This window comes from Capricornis sumatraensis, chromosome 9, assembly GCF_032405125.1.
Source record: "Capricornis sumatraensis isolate serow.1 chromosome 9, serow.2, whole genome shotgun sequence".
NCBI lineage: Eukaryota > Metazoa > Chordata > Mammalia > Artiodactyla > Bovidae > Capricornis > Capricornis sumatraensis.
Window position 1 is genome coordinate 19,034,838 of NC_091077.1, and position 16,534 is coordinate 19,051,371.

The 16,534-nt window shown below is 53.3% G+C and overlaps 1 protein-coding gene across 7 annotated transcripts in view; it reads left to right on the top strand.

The window, feature by feature from the left end:
- PTPRS (protein tyrosine phosphatase receptor type S) overlaps window positions 1-16,534 on the top strand; it is a 65,260-nt gene that overhangs the window by 12,695 nt on the left and 36,031 nt on the right. For 5 of the 7 annotated variants that reach the window (XM_068979352.1, XM_068979349.1, XM_068979353.1 and 2 more), the window contains exons 4-5: window positions 641-829; window positions 7,426-7,536. In XM_068979352.1, the coding sequence (XP_068835453.1) occupies window positions 641-829; window positions 7,426-7,536 (300 nt within the window). Of the gene's footprint in view, window positions 1-640; window positions 830-2,807; window positions 2,817-4,579; window positions 4,598-7,425; window positions 7,537-9,272; window positions 9,285-16,534 lie in introns of all 7 variants that reach the window. The other 2 variants (XM_068979350.1, XM_068979356.1) reach the window with 2 other exon arrangements.

Genomic DNA, 16,534 nt, shown 5'->3' on the forward strand with positions numbered 1-16,534 from the left:
GGATTTCCCAGGGTGTTTATAACTTGTGACTGCGAGCTTTGCCCACGGTGATGCTGGAGGGGGCCTGATGACTTTGGGGGACCAAGGTGGCTGGTGTGGCTGTATGGAGAGAGTGAGAAGAGTGAGGCTGGCCCGAGATGGGGCTGCCGAGGCCACTGGGGGCCAGTGCCAGGCAAGGAGCCTGGGTTCCTCCAGAGGTTGGAGGAGATTACAGCGGGGCAGGCGACACGGGGTGGTGTGGCCCTGTTTCCATTTCGAAAAGCTCCCTCGGGCTGCTGTGACGTAACCCAAGGGCTCTGTAACTTAAGCACTGTTGACATCAGGGCCGTTCTGGGCACTGTGAGGGGTGGAGCAGCATCCCTGGCCCCCACCCACTTGATTCCAAGAATGACAGCCATGGGCATCCCCAGACGCGGCCCAGTGTCCCCTGGGGCAGGGTTGGCCCAGATCAGAGACACTGGTCTAGCCTGATGTCCTGCCAACATTTCCCGCAGTTTCCCACAGAGGAGGAAACAGGCTACAGGAGATTACCTGGCCAGGCAAGGGCTGGCCCCAGGGCCCATCCCCAAGCTCCACCCTGGAGGGACAGCTGTGCAGTAACTGGATCCCTGCTGTTTTCCCCATCATCCGCCCCCCCCAGAGGACCAGCTGCCCCCCGGTTTCCCCAACATCGACATGGGCCCCCAGCTGAAGGTGGTGGAGCGGACACGGACGGCCACGATGCTCTGTGCTGCCAGTGGTAACCCGGACCCCGAGATCACCTGGTTCAAGGACTTCCTGCCCGTGGACCCCAGCGCCAGCAATGGGCGCATCAAGCAGCTGCGATCGGGTGAGCGCAGGGGGCCAGGAGGGTGGCAGGGGGAGGGCAGCATCTCAGGGCCCGCGCCCTGGGGACTGAGGGAGCAGAGAAAGGCAGCGCTGATGTGCCGCCATGGAGGGGGGAGAGGGTGTCTTTGGAGCTGAATCAGTGGGGATGTTAAAAGGTGCAGACTGACAAGGGGTAATGGGGAGCTATGGTGGGTGCTAGGGGGCGAGATCCTCAGTGCCGGGGTGGAGCCATAGCTGACTCAGATATGCCCAGTGATGGGGGCTGCTGAGACCGTGGGGGCAGAGTGTCCCCAGTACCCAAGCAGTGGGGTCCTAATGGACACAGAGTTGCAGGTAATGGAAAGCCAGAGGAGGATAGGTATCTCCTGAGCCCCTGCACTGGGGACGCAGTGGGGGACAGACAGGCAGAGGTGATGGGGAACTGTGGAGGGTGTTGAAGGAAGGCCATCTTCAGCATCTGAGCACTGGCTGCGTAACAGCACGGTGGAGGTCCTGGGGAACCATGGAAGCTGGCAGGGGAAGAGTGTGTTCTGAGCTGAAACAGTGGACGTGTCCTGTGAGGATGTAGTGAGGTCCAGACAAGTAGGAGCAGAGGCGAGCATAAAGCAAAGGCTAGAGAGTGTTTCTGGTGCTGAAGCAGTGAGCATCTCCAGAGGAGATAAGGGCACAGACAGGGAGTGTAATGGGGAGCCACAGAGGGCTGCAGGGAGAGAGCATCTCTGAGACAGGCAGTAAGGATGTGATGGGGCACTAGTTGGTTCACCCAGGCTAAGGGGGCCTTGGGACAGAGCACAGGGCCTGGGCCGCCTTGGGGCTGGGCACTTCTACAGTTGTGTCTCAGCACAGCAGCCCCATGCCCCCGTCTGTGAGCCCGTCTGTCTGGGGAGCTCTGTGTGCATTGTGTCTGTTGTCACACTGCTTCACGAACCTCTGTGTGTGTGTCCAGGCTCCCCACGTGTCCTGACTTAACACGTAGGCCATGCCATCGGCACACAGGTTGCCCTCCCCCTCCTAGAGCAAAATTTGTCCGCGTGCATCTCAGCCACACGTGTGTCTGCGTGACAGTCCCTTCCATGTGCATGCCTCAGGCTGGTCCTTGTGTACACAGACATGGGCATGGTCAGGATGTGCCCCCGGGCACTCCTGCATGCTTTGGTCCATTCTGAAGACACGTATGGGTGTACCCCTTTTTCCCTTTCCCTCTTCTCTGAGGGCCCCCACCCTGGAGCCAGTCTCGCCCGAAAGCCTCTCCATCATTCTCAGCGTACCTCCCCCGCCATTCACTGCCCAGCCTCGTCTTCCGAGGAGTCCCGCTTGCTCGTTTCCTACTTTCTGCTCCCCCCAACAAAGACCCAAAACCTCCAAAAGGGCAGATGTTAAGCCCAGAATTTCTTCCCTGGAGAGACTTGGACCTCGCCCTGGAAGAGATGTAACCTTCTTGGTGTCGACCTGTCTGAGGATATTTGCAGCTTGGGGGGTTCAGCTGGATTAGTGGTGGCAGCCTTGGGAACCCAGTTGCTTCTCTGCTGGTTTCCATCATTGTCCCACCAATATAATGAAATGATTGAGTGTGGACCCAGGTGCCTGATCACCCGGGCACGTCCTCCTCTCCGGGTCTCAGTGTCCTCGTGAAACGTGCCTGCTCCCTCGCATCACTGTCAGGGGCCCCTGACAGGCTGCTTGGCCCTACCAGGAGCTCAGTGAACATCAGCTGCTTTAAAAATCATAAATCAAGGGGCTTGCCCGGTGGTCCAGTGGTTAAGACTCTGAGCTTCTGCTGCAGGGGATGCAAGTTTGATCCCTGGTCGGGAAACTTGAGATCCCACAAGCCACGTGGCACAGCTGAAAAAAAAACACGTTGTAATCAATCTAATTATTATTCCAACATCCCCTCCCATCCCCAGAGGATACAGGCTTCTGTATAACCACCCGTTAACGTTCCTGTTCTCTTTTCTTGTCCCTCTGTTGTAAACGTTCAGAAACCTTTGGTAAGTTTAATTTCTTCACCATGTCGACAACTAACGCCCCCCTCCGTGTCCCCTACCCCACCTCCTCCCCTCAGACTAACGGCCACTGTGACAGTAACTGACCCACTCCACGTGGCATGTCTACTAATGTCTCCCCACCCCCGGCCACCTGGCCCTCCCCTCCTGGGCACCAGGGGGCTGCAGAGAGAAGAGCCTAAAAGGAAAAGAGGAAAAAAGGACAAGACCACAGGGGACTTACTGAGCTTCATACATAACATACCCACCCCCATCCCCCTTGCCAGCCCTTTCTGGGCCTTGACGCTGCTGGAAAACATGAAGTTACAGAAATTTAGGGGCTAGATGTAGGCGGAATGTTCCGTCTGGGCTAGTACCGGGTGCATCTTGTTCTCTTTTCCTAGCATCCAACCTGAAGCCCCTGAATCCAACTGCTGGGCCAATTCTTACTAAGGTGAGAATGACTGAGACTGACCCACAATAGTAACTTCTCATCTTCCTCGGAGCAGAAGGCAAAACAACCTTTAATACCCTCTCTCCATGTGTGATCTTCCTCTCAATATAGTGACCACAGGCTGTTATGGCCATCTTGGGAAGTTCTGTCCTTCACTCTCTGGGTTCTGTCACCATAGTCTTAGTGAAACAGCCCGAGCAGGAGCTGACCTAGATTCCCACTGACCCGAATTTTTGCTCTCCACAGTACAGCCTCAGGCAAATTCCCCTTCCCCCTCCTCTCCCCTCCTCCCTCTGTATGAAGAAGGGGAGTGGCCCCATTAGATTGGGGATTTTCTAAGAGATAATATAGGACCCTCCTAAAAGTTCTAGAAGGGCCCCAGCCTGGGAGGCCGAAGAACTGGGTTCAAGGCCCGCCCCTGCCTCTGACTCATGGCGAGACAATTCTTGGAACCTGTGGGCCTCAGTTTGCCCCTCTGCAAAATGGACTGGGGCCAGATGGAGAGGGGTGTATTTTCTCTGCTGTGGCATTGGGGGTTATCAGCTGTCATCAGCACAGAGAGGGGGGTGGCCCATATCACTCCCAAGGGTGCAGAATTCTAACCAGGGGCCACCATGGCTGGTGTCCTGAGCCGTCCCAGCCTCCAGAATCCATAGAGACACACAGTCCTTTTCCTCTTTTCCTTTTGGAAATTAGAGATGCTGCAAGGCCCTCCTTCTTCCCTCCATCCCCTTTCACCACCCTCCCCTGCCCCTCCTACTTGGCCTGTCTGTAACATCTTCCCTTTGCTTTATTAATGCCCAGCCCTGGGGCACTAACCCTTCTCTCTGCCCTATCTCTAACAAGATTCCCAAGACCCACCTCCCACCCACCCCGTTGTTCCTTGTCCCTCTCGAGAAGGAATCTAGGAGGGGAGGTCATGGACCTTCCGCCCTCGGCCCAGAAGGAAGGCAGCCGACAGTGCCAGGCCAGGCCAGGCCAGGCACCTCCCTAAGGCAGAGCCACGCCCCTCCGGCCAGTCCACAGGAGCTTCTAGACTGAGCCCCTCCTTCCCCAAGAGATTCCCGCCTTCTGTGGGAAGCCCTCCTGATTGGCAAGCCTTCAGTGCCCATCCTCCTCCTGGGAGCCTTGCCTCGTCTTCCTGGACAGGGCCTGCAGGGTCCATAGACCGAGGGCTGCCTACTTCAGCCCCCTCCCAGCCCTGGGGGCAGAGTGGACAGGCCTGGCTGGTGGCCCGGCCCCGCCTCCCTGGGGCCCCGCGGCCCCCCAGGACTGCCTTCTGACATTCACCTGACTCTCTCTGCTTCCCTTTCAGAAAGCACTCCGATCCGAGGTAAGGCTCTTTGCTCACCCACCCGCCCACTCACGGTCTCTCTCGCTGCCCACCCAGCCCCCAGGCTCCACAGGGGGCTGCCCCAGGCCCCCTCCACATGTCTCCTCCTCACCCTGCCCGGTGTCCATACAGTCTCTGTGTCTGTGTCGCCGTCTGTGGCTGGGTGCTGAGTGTGGCCATGTTGGCCCCTCAGGTCACCTGGCCACAGGGTGTTACGTCCTCCGGAAGGTGCAGTGCCTCCCATGCCCGCCCAGAGTGCTGATGACTGCTCTGTATGCAGCCCTCATCCGTCTCTAGCCTTGGTTTTCACATCTGTACAGTGGGTGTGCAGAGGAGGGCCTTCCAGCTGTGAAGCTTTGATCTGGGTGATGTGGTAGGGGTGTGGGGGTCCAGCTCTCTGAAGGAGTAGAGAGTCTCAAAGGCAGCCCTATGGAGCTGCCCCAAAGAAGAGACTAGAACAGGCCTGGGTGGGAGCCCTAGGGAAGAGACCAAGTCTGGTCCTGACTTTGCCATGAGTTGCTGTGTGACCTGGAGCAGGTTCCATGCCCTCTCTGGGCCCCCATAGTGGTATCTGCCTGCCTGCTTCCCTGGAGCCTTGAGATTGGTAGGAAGTGTTATGTAGAGATGGAACCCTAATCCATAGCCCCTAGAGAGAACTTCCCCATCTGTGGGTTCTCCCCACTTGTGTGGGACAACCACAAACGAAGCTGAGAAGGGGCATTTATTTGGGACCATGCATTGGATTTTTGGATTCCTGGTGCCAGGGACTCTAATCAAAACCTGTGATCAGAAAAAGAAAGAAAAAAAGTTTAAAAAACCAAAAATCACCACCTGTGATTGATATTGAAGGTATTCCCTCATCTTCATGTTACTCATAAGCAACAAGTTACAGGGTCCAGGCCTGTGATTCTAACAAACTTACAGATAGTCAGTTCAATTAACTTATGAAAATGAAAACTTGGGTCCAGGCCTTTGGTTTCAAACATACTGTGAAAATCTCTGCCTCATTTTTATTTGTTCATGGGATGAAGTATTTGATCAAGGCCCATGATTTCAAACATATTTAGAGATGTTTGCTGGACTTCACTTACTTGTGAAAATGAAGATTTCTCCCAGACCTGTGATTTCACATAACTTTAGGGAAATCTTGGCCACATTTTCATTTACTGTGAACACTGTAGTGTCCATGGCCTTGTGCTTTCACACACTGTTAAGAAGATTCATTCGTTTTCACATGTTCATGGGAAGTGAAGTCTTTCATCTGGGCCTGTGATTTCAGACATATTGAAGGAGGTAGTCTGCCCTAGTTTCATTTACTTGTGGGCACCAAGACCCTTTATTTGGGCCTGTGATTTTAAATATGCTTAAGATGGAACTTCTCTGTTGGTCCACTGGTTAAGACTTCACCTTCCAATGCTGGGGGTGTAGGTCTGATCCCTGGTTGGGGAGCTATGATCCCACATGCCTCATGGCCAAAAAACTAAAACAGAAATAATATTGTAACAAATTCAATAAAGACTTTAAAAATGGTCCACGTTTAAAAAAAAAAAAAAAACTTAAAAAATCTGCTTAAGAAAATTGACCACTTCGTCAAATTCTTTATTGACTCATGACCAACAAATTCTTTAATCCAGTTTTATGATTTCAAACACACTGGAGGCATTTCAGCCTCAACTTTATTTGTGCAGATTAGAGGTTTTCCTTTAGACCTCCGATTTCAAACACTTGAAAATTCTCCCCATTAACCTCTGAGCACCGTGGACTTGGGTCTCCGTCTATGATTGCAAACACACTTAGAAAATTCATTTGCTTGTGGATCCTGAATCTAGACCCATGGTTTTGAAACAGGTCCATAAACTCCGACTGATTGATGTAGATGACTGTAAGTCTGGGGAAATTCATTCTTCAGTTCGTTTTAGGTACAGAAAGCTTGGATCCAGCCCTTTGATTTCAAACTTACTTGATGTATTGCATTGGCCAAAAAGTTTGCTCTGGTTTTTCTGTTACATTGTATGGAAAAAGTCCAATCGAACTTTTTGGCCAGCTCAATATATCACTCTCAGTATCCTTTGCTTTCACTCTCGTGGAGAGGGTAACCCAGTTCTGAAATCTAAAAACCCTTGAAGAAATACAACGCTGTCTCCATTTACAAACACCGTGGGCTTCGAGGCCTGTGATTCCAGACATACTTGAAGAACCCAGACCCCATTCACTTACACACTGGTTGAAACGAACAAGCGGCCACCAGCTCCCTGAATAGGCACCTTGTTTGTTTGTTTGAATTTTATTTTTTATTGGAGTATAGCAGATTAACAGTGTTGTGATGGTTCCAGGTGGACAGCAAAGGGACTCACCCATATACATGTACATGTATCTGTTCTCCCCCAGACTTCCTCCCAGGCTTGGTACATCATGTCAGGGTCTTTGGAGCAGCTGCTGTGGGGTGGGACCACCAACCTGCCCTCCACCTCCCCCTGGCAAGCATCATTTGGCACTTTCCTAAATGCACCTCAGTTGACACATATTCCCCCCATCCCCCAGCTTTGTCCTTCAACGTGGCAGTCATTCACAAGGTCCCAGCTGAGGGTGGAGGATTGGCCAGGCATGCGGTGTGTTCAGGATGGGCCAGAATTGGGGTGGGGAAAGGCAGGCAGCCAGGGAGGCCCTGACCCAGTGGGGGCTTCTAGGGTGACTCAACTTTTCTGTCTGCCTCTCTGGCCCAGCCCAACCAAGAGACAGGCTGGATGGGACTCTGGGACAGCCCTCCTGCCATTCCCCCAAGCCAGGGTCCCCCCTCATGGGCCAGGCCTTGTCCCCTTTTCCCACAGGAGCCCTGCAGATCGAGAGCAGCGAGGAGACTGACCAGGGCAAGTATGAGTGCGTGGCCACCAACAGCGCCGGCGTGCGTTACTCCTCACCCGCCAACCTCTACGTGCGAGGTAGGGCCCCCTGCCCCCACTGGTCCCCCTTCCTTCTCGGGCTCACAGCCTCTGGGCTCCCCTGCCCCCTGCAGACCCCAGCAGGCAGGCCCACCCCGGGTGGTGGCTGTGGGACCTTGGGCGAGGCGGTGTCCCTCTCTGGACCTCAGTTTCCTTGCCTGTAAAATAGGGGCAGCTTCAATGCCCCTACCCCCGTGCCTGGTGCTGGCTGTCCCATGAGCTGCAGGACGTTGGGGTGGGGGCAGCAGGAGGGAATGGGGCAGGGCCGGAAGGAGGGGGTCTCTCGCGGGCCTACAGGGCCGGGGGAGCCTGCAGGCCTCTGCCCCACCCTGCCCACCCCCCGCCCACCCGAGTCAGCTTCTGTGGTGTGTCGTGCGGTGCTTCCCTTGCTGTGTGCTCGCTTCGCTTCTCCAGACTCGTGGCCTCGTACCCGCTTCACCACCCCGCCTTCCAGTGCCCTCAATCTGAGAGTTGGGGAGGGGTCTTCAAGGCTGCCCCTGCTGGCCTCACAGCCTCAGTTGTCCCCAGAGCCTGATGCTCTCCTGGTCACCCTCAGAGGAGGATTCCTGTAGGCAGGTGTCCCAGGGTTTGGCTGAGGCTTGTCAGTTTCCCACTTGGTCACACCTGGAAGCCCAGGGGGTCCTTGCCCCGGTACCACCACCCCCCCAACCCAAGGAGGGCCTGGGAGTAGCCCCTTGGTGTCTCCTCGAAGGTGCCAGGTACCCCTGCTCCTAGATGCCTCTGTGGACCCCATCTCATCTCTGGGTTGGTTCTCTTCCGTCCTTTTGGAAATATTCATTTGCTGCCTCCTCCATCTCCTATGTCCCCGTGGCTGTTTCTGGTCAGATCTGTGGTGGAAACAGCTTCCACCTGCTGGGAAATGGGGTCCAGTTCATCCCCCGGGGCTGCCCCTGGGTGGCTCCATATCCTTGATCCTAAGCCACCCTTCTTTGGACCTCCCTTCCCCAATTTGACACACCAGGCCCCTCACTGTTCTCCACCTGGGACGTCATGCAGCTCCTCCCTTACTGGGAGACCCTCAGGCCCTCAGTTCTGCCTCTACCAGACACAGCCCCCACCAGCCCTGAAGCAGCACCTTGGCCGCCCTTGGGTTCTGCAGCTGGCCTCTGAGGAGGAGGTGGCATGGGGGGCGGGGCTGGGGACCCGGGGGCGCGGGTGGGCAAGGGCCACACCTCCGGTCTGCTGCCACGGCACCTCTGGTGAGTTATAGCGCGTCCATGACTCCAGTTGACTGGTCTTCGTCTAACCTGCTTTATTTCTCTGCAAACACCTGGGAAGGGGGTTTGTCAGTCTGGCAGGGTCAAGGAGGACAGTGTGGGGCAGGGTGGGGGCGGGCCCTCTAAGCAAGGTGCAGCCAGGGAGGGGGGCCAGCCTTCTGTGTCCTCAGTGCCCCTCCCCCTGGAGGGGTGGTCCTTTCTTTAGGGGGTCCGGCCTCCCATCCTTGCCTGGGCCTCAGACGCTCCAAAATTGAATTAAAAAAGAAAAAATTGTGGAAGGCAAATGTAGATCATGTATGTCAAGGAAAGACGAAAAGGTCGTTGCTGTTCTTTTTGTTTTTTAATTTTAATTTTTTCTTTGGTTTAAAGAAAAAAATCAACAAACTATTGCAGCTTTTAGCCTTGGGAAGTCCTCTTTTTACTCTCTGTATCTCCCCTATTTTTTCTCTTCTCCCCATGTCATTGTGTTCTGCATCAAACCCCCTTTACATCCCTCAGAGCTTCGAGAAGGTTGGTGTGTTTTTTTCTTTTTTACTTTCTTTACCCACATTTTTACATTCTGAAAGTCACACACACACACACACACACGAAACACACACAGACAGGAACACGGACACACGCAGACATGCACACAGAAAATGATAGAAAAATGAACTTTAAAAAAAAATGACAGAATGCGAATAATGAGCTGAAAGCCAACAAAACAAAAACAAAAAACCGCCAAGCGAGAGCAAAAAAAAAAAAACCCAGAAAGACACGAAAACCTCAGCCGCGCCCAGCCCGGCCTAGGGCCGGCCGCACACATGCGATGCTTGCATTGTGGTCGCCTATATGCATCCTTTGGTAATGTTGTTGCTAAGTTTTTTGCACTCCTCGTCGTCATGGTAACTTGGGCCTGATGCATGCTGGGAGAATGTAAAAATTTCTCTGCATGCCACTCTTGTCGATTCGGTTTGGTGAATTCCCAACGCCTTCTGTTGGAGTGTTTCTCGTCTTCCGTTCCGTTTTTCTCCTTTGGTTTCCTTCGTTTGTTTTCTTTCTTTCTTTCTTTCTTCTTTTTATTTAGTTATTAATTTTTGGTTTCGTTTTGGGGGAAAAAACCGATCAGTTCGTTTTTTTTTCCCCCTCCCAGCCCCTTTACCCCGCTCCCTCCCCCATCGAAGCGTTTGGTCTTTGGGTCTGTCTTGTGTTTCCGTGCTCTTTGGTTTCGATTTCTTGGGCTGAGCTGTTGTGTGGTTGTTCTCCAAACGCATTGTGATTTAAAAGCCAGTGTTCCTGTCCCAACTACCATCCAGGAGGGTGGAAGGGGTCCCACAGCTGGGATGCTGGGGCAGAAAGTGACCACCCAGGCTCAAGAGCACAAAGGAGGTGGCTTAGACAGATGGTGGGAGGTCAGAGCTTAGGTGAGGTATATGAGGAGAGAAGCCCAGTTTGTCTGACCTGACTGGCCAGCTACCTCTCTTACCCAGAACTGATGCCTCTGTTCTTCAGGGCGGCCATGTTTGAAGGGAGCTTAAGCAGGCACATTCCCTTCCTTCTGCCTCAGCATGAGACCACCTCCCACCTTCCCAGACAACCCAGAAACAGGTATTGGAAGCACAGCCGAATGGACAGCTGGCATATTGAGTTCTTGTTCAGTAGAGCAACATGTCTAAATATGAGAAGTGGCCACCTATGAATGGACCCATCCTCCCAAAATGATGCATGCTTGGCACATAGTCAGTGCTCAGAATGATAGCTGTTGTGATGACTTTTTGTGTCCTGACTGGGTACCAGTATGGATCCACCCATCGGAAAATGCAGCATGATAGACTCTGGCCAACTACTTGGCCAGTCACTCTGCCCTAGTGCTACGCCTCCACCTCGTGGATGGTGTTGGCTGCTTCCCCCGTCTCCTCCCAGACTCCCAGCCTAGTCACAGGCATCTTTCGTTCAGCAATGCAGCATGGTCACTTTCTGAGTACCTAAGCATCAGAGCTGTGGAATTCTGGGGAAAACCCTGGGGAACTTGGGCACAGCCCCTCCCTCCCTCTCTCTGCCTCCCCAGCTCTTCCTCTCTCTCTCAGCTCTCCTTCTGTCTGTCTGTTTCTCTCACTTTTGAAACCTTTGGAGACGCTCGCGCCCATCTCCTCTTCCCTCCCTGAGGAAAGGCAAGCCTTTGAGAGCCCCATTCTAACCCCAAATAGAAAACAAGCCCCCTATAAACTATCTATTTAGATTTATAGCCACTAGCTCCCAGCTGACTACCCAACATAGATGACATTTGAAAGCTCAGAGTAGCCTGTTTTGGGTAACCTTTTCCTCTCACTTGTCCCTCACCTGCCTTCTCTAAACTCCCAATGATTAAGTTCAGGGCCGAGTTGGCAAGAAGATTTTAGATGCAATAATAGGGGATTTATTTTTCCTGTCTCCTTTTGAATCCAGAGTAAGAGCTGCCAGGCAGAACTCTCCAAAAGATTTAGGAAAGAGGTCTCTCAGCTCCTTTATGAAAGCTGAGTCCCAGTAAATTGAAACTGAGAGGTGGCTGAGGGTCTCTGAAGACCACCTGGACTTTGGGGGCAGTATAGACTAGTGGTGAGAGCACAGACTTTCGACTTGAGGAGACCCAGATTCAAGTCCTGCCTCTCCCCCTCCTTGGCTTTATGACCTTGGGCTGGTCACTTGGTTGCTTGGAGTCCCTATTTTCTCATCTGAACGACAGGAAGAAGCATCAGTGCACCAGGCTCACAGGATAGTTGGGAGGAGTCCATGGAGAAAATTAACATTCGTCTGTCTGGTGCCCTGTGTTGTGTGTGGCACGTAAGAAATCACAAGGGAGATTGTTGTAAAATAAGGAAACAGAGTTCAAATAAACGGTCCGAGCAAGTCATTTCCCTTTGGGAGCCTCAGTTTCCCCATCATTTATTTCACAGATACGCCTTTTGAATAAGATGGCGTACGGGAAAAAGCTTTGGGAAGAATTGGAGGGCAAAAATTAATACATTTGCTCAGAGCTCAAGTTTTGCTAATGCTTTTCGGAGCTCAGCCCATGGTCTCATTTTTTCCTGGCTGCAATCTCAATCCAATGAGATCAGTGGTCTCCCCAGATCCACATCTTTCCTCTTACTCCCTGTCACTCCCACAGGAAGTTCCGTGGCCAGAGTGTCCAAAGGGGGCAAAAAAAAAAAAAAATGGAGCGCGTGCCAGTGGCCCAGTTTGGGTGTTAGGCTACCCTTACAGATACATACCAGCTCAGCAGAAGAGAAGAGCCACCTAGCATGTTCTGCTCTGAAAGCTCTAAGCGTTTACACTGTTGCCAGAGCAACCAGTCCTGGGAATTAGTTGCAAGGAATCCCCACCTTCAACCTAGCTCTTCCTTCAATTCACAATCTCCAGCTTCTACTGACCCTGGGTGATCCAGGGGGTGGAGTATTCAGATTTACCCTTCTCCTGAAGTCAGTTGCTGAGATTCAAAGGACCCAAAGTCAAAGCCAGGTCCATTTTTTAAAATGCAGCTGGCAGCTCTAATCCCAGAACCTCCCTAAGGAAAATGTAGCTCAGAATTACATTCTCCCTGGCTGTTGATTTTCTTTAAAATCATCAGCCTTTAAGGTGTGAATGAGCGGCTGAAGATGGTGTCTTTGCCGTTTGGTCTAGCAACATAGCATAATTGAACCCTGGTGCACAGGACCCAGTGAGATGGTGTGGCACCCACCTGATGACGCAAGAAGATGCTAGAGCTGGAGACGCGGGAGAGAACCTTCCACCTTCAAGGGACTCAGGATGTTGTCAGGATTTTAGAAGGAGCCTGATGAGGATAATTTAATGCTGGTTCTCCAATGCTGAACTAAGAGATCGGGACTCTCTATCTGATGCCAGAGGGAGCTCTAGATTGCCCCAGTTTCCAGGTGTTCTTCAGAACCCTTTATCTGCAACCCATCCCCAGGCCCCTTCAGATCAATTCACAGCATGGCATTTTGTGGGGCAAATTGTTTTTAAAATTAAATCTCTGGCACCCAAGCCATATAATTGGTAGATACGATCTCCAGGTGTCCCCCTTTCCCCCCCCAGCAGCCCCCAGACAAGAGTAGATAGATATTGGGCCTGGAATCACCCCCCCCCCCATGGCCTCCTGTGTCTCCACAAAGACTGCCACAGGGGAATGTTGGCAAGCTCCCCCAGCTCCTGCTGGTCACACCTGGCCATGCCCGCCCGCCTCATCCTCCACCCCTCAAAGTCCCTGACGTGACCTTGGTGGTAGGCAGTGGCAGATCAGAACCCAGCCCTTGTCCTCATCCCAGCGTCACCCCGAGGGGAGAGGGGCTCCAGGGGTGGGGAGGCAGGCTTCTTCTCTGTTCGGGCATGGTGGATGGGGGCGGGGGCGGGGCCGCTCCGCAGGAACACTGAGCTCTAGACGCCTCTCGCCTGCTGCCTGCCTCACACCCTTTGCATTGCTGTTTCCTCTGTTTTTTGGGGGTGAGGGGGTACATTAGATTACACCTCGTCATTCAGAGAGCCCTGTGTCTCTGGCGGCCGCAGCAAGGGGGCAAGGGGAGTCAGTCAATTGGCAAGACACCATGCCCCTTTTTGCTAGAACTGGGAAAAAAAAAAATTGGGAGACAGAGAGTACCAAAAAAAAACCCAATAAAAAAGTATCTGTAGGGCAGTAAAATGTCCAGCTCAAAAGGCCGCTGGTCAGTCTGTGGGCCGGGAGTCCAGCCAGGTCCCTCCAGGCCTCGCGCTATCTGAGCAGCAGAGGGAGCTGGCAGTGGGAGAGGGGAGGCAGGATGGGCGGGAGGGGAGAAAGATCTCAGGGCAGGCCATGGAGTGGTCCCTACCCTCCCTGGGCCACGGGCTGGGGTTCAGTGGAGGGGCTTTGGAGTTAGGCCTTGGACGCCCCTCCCCCTCCCCTGACAGGTGTAATCTAAGCCTGAGTAAACCCCATGGAGGCTGCAGAACTTCTTGGCACCTTCCCCACCCTTTCCCGTCCTCATTTTGGAGTCCGGAGGAGCACCCAGCAGCTTCTTCCACCCCAAAATGCCCAGCAGAGCCCCCGCCCCCACCCCACCCCCTCAGAGCTGTGGCTTGCTGACTCGTTGAGATGTCTGACACTGCTGAGTTCCCTACCTAGTGCTTCAATCAGATCACCTCACTTTTGAGTTTCTCCCCCCAACCCTTCCCATCCCCTTCTCCCCTTCTCCCCGCCTCCGACCCCCCCCCCACTTTTTTGGTTTTTGAGTTTCTGCCTCTTCCTGCCTGGGGGAGGGGTCGTCTCCCGGTTGCTTTGATGGTTTTTGAGTTGTTTTTCCATGTGAATCGGGGTTTGAAGCGACCCATCCCCTCCAACCCGCCACCCCCCTACCACCGCCCACCCTCCTGATCCCCGCACCCACACGGGTCCCCCCCACTGGGACCCCCCCGGCTACTCGGTGACGAGAAGAGCTGGAAACAAGAACCAGCTGGAGCGTGCTGAGGACCAAGGCTGGTGTGGTCCCCTTATAACCTGCCTGGACCCTCCACTCAGGTCGGTAATTGGGGGCGGGGGTCCCGCGGGGCCATTCCGTCCCGTGGGTTCCGTGCCCACCTTACTCTCTAACCTGCACCTCAAGCTTGCAGCCAGGGGTGGAAAAATGATGTGGGTGGGAGTCAGCACCAAACTGGGCAGAACACAGCGTCAGCCACCCGCCCTTGCCAACTGGGAGGGCACCCAGAGGCCTTGTGAGGACCCCCCTGCAGCGGGTGTTTAAGCCACCTAGTGCTCATGGGCACAGTCCTCCCCTAAGTCATGGCAAACCAGCCCTCTTCTTGCAGCACACCCTTAGAAACCAATGGGGTAGGCGAGAAAGCAAGTGGGCAAAGTGTCTTAGGTGTCAGCCTTTACAGCATATTGGCAGATCCATTTAATTGATGGCTGCTGGCCATGCTGGGGATTTGTGAGCACCAAAATTACATTTGTTGATAAATGCCCTCCCACACTTAACTGACTTATAATTAACAACCCTGTATGGCAAGTCTTTTACATGTTCAAGATGTTTGCCTTGTGTCTACTTCTGAAAAGTGTTAGAGGCACCTTCCAAACTATGACACTCCCAAAGGAAGGTATTTTAAGATAAGATCAGATGTGAGCAGGGTCTTTGGGGTGTGATGTTGAGTTTTACACAAGGATAAATCTGGCTTCTATTTAATCTTTAAATCGTAAAGCTAGCTTTTACTCCTTTTAATGTTCCAGTAATCCCTTTCAGTATAAACCTTTTACTGATGGCTTCTGGACATTTATTATGGTGGCTGCTGGATATTATTCAACTGGTGATTAGTTAGTTGAGAGATGTATATAGGTGAGGTACTTTTGCCCTCTTTGGTATCCCCAGAGGGTAAGGACACAAATGTGAAAGAACCAAGAAGGGACACGTGGCTGTATAATTCTTGCTAATTACCATGGTAAGAGAAGGCTCACTTTATCTGGGAGGTAAGGATCAGGCATACCGGGCTTTGAGCTCTGGCCCTACCACTTCCTTTCTTTGTGTCTTCCAGCTAGCCTTAGTTCCTCTCTGGGCCTCCACTGCCTCATCCACAAAATGGGTACAAGGTCATTGGCCTCTCAGTTGGGAGGGATTCAATAGATATTCTTCCTATTGCTTTCTTTTAAAAAACAAAAAACAACTCTGATTCATCCTGAAACCTCCTTAATGTTAAATATCTCATTGATTTTTCCAGCACTCTGGAAGACCAGAGGGAACTTCACTGGCCCCATGCCCAGGCTGAGCACCTACTTACTATGTGCTGGGCACTGCCCCAGTCAGCTTAATGACCTCAGCATATCACTGATGGCCTCCATTTCACAGAGGAGGAAACTGAGGCTCCCAGAGAATGAGGGGCCCTTCCCAAGGCCACAGGGCTATGCAACCTCATCAGCCCCCCACCCCAGCCTGGGCAGGTTTTCCTGAGGTCTTGAGGGGAGCACCTTGAACTGTGTGATTAGACTGATGTGGTCTCTGTTCAGCTCTAAAACAAGCAGCAAGGAGAGTGTCACTGAGAAGTGGGGCTCCCTGTGGCTGGGTTGTTTTGCTCCGAAGGTTCTTTTGCCTATGAGGCTCTCACCTCTGAGGCCACCTCAAGCCTCTACCAGGGCCCTTGGGTGCTGGGTGGGGAGGCCAGATGCTGTGTTCTGCCAGGGTTGGGGGGTACCTCCCTGGGGAAGCCACAGCCCTCCTCCTTTCAGACCCCGATTTTCAGCCCCACACCCATTCCATGTTTTCTTTTTCTTCTTGCTTTTCGGGTATTTTGTTTTAGAGGGTGTTTTTGTTTGGTGTTTTGAATTATCCCCCCCACCCCACTTTGGTTTTTCATTTGTTTCTCCTGGTTTTGTTTTGGACGTCAGTGCCGTTTTCTGTCCTTGATTAATTAGCTCCCCCACGCTCATCCCCCATCGTGTTCTGTTTCCATGACAACGCAGCGTTTGGGCATCCCACTCGTGCCTCGCTGTGGATGCCGGCGGCTGGCCTGGACCGCGTCCGCTGGCTGGCCGGACCCCCCATTCTCCTCCCAACTTCCCCCGCCTTCCTCCCAGCCCTGCCAGAAAGCTGCCCCCCATCTCAGCGCCCTACCCCGCCGCCCCTCATTCCCCAGTCTGTCTGCATGGCCCCTCTGTCTCCCCTCCCTGCCCCTCCCTGCCCCTCCCCCCATTCCTCTCCTCTGCTGACACCTTCCAGCTCCTCCATCCTGTCTCCAATGTGACTCTGGACTTTTCGTGGGGCTTCTTTTTCTGAAGGGCTGCCAGCTTT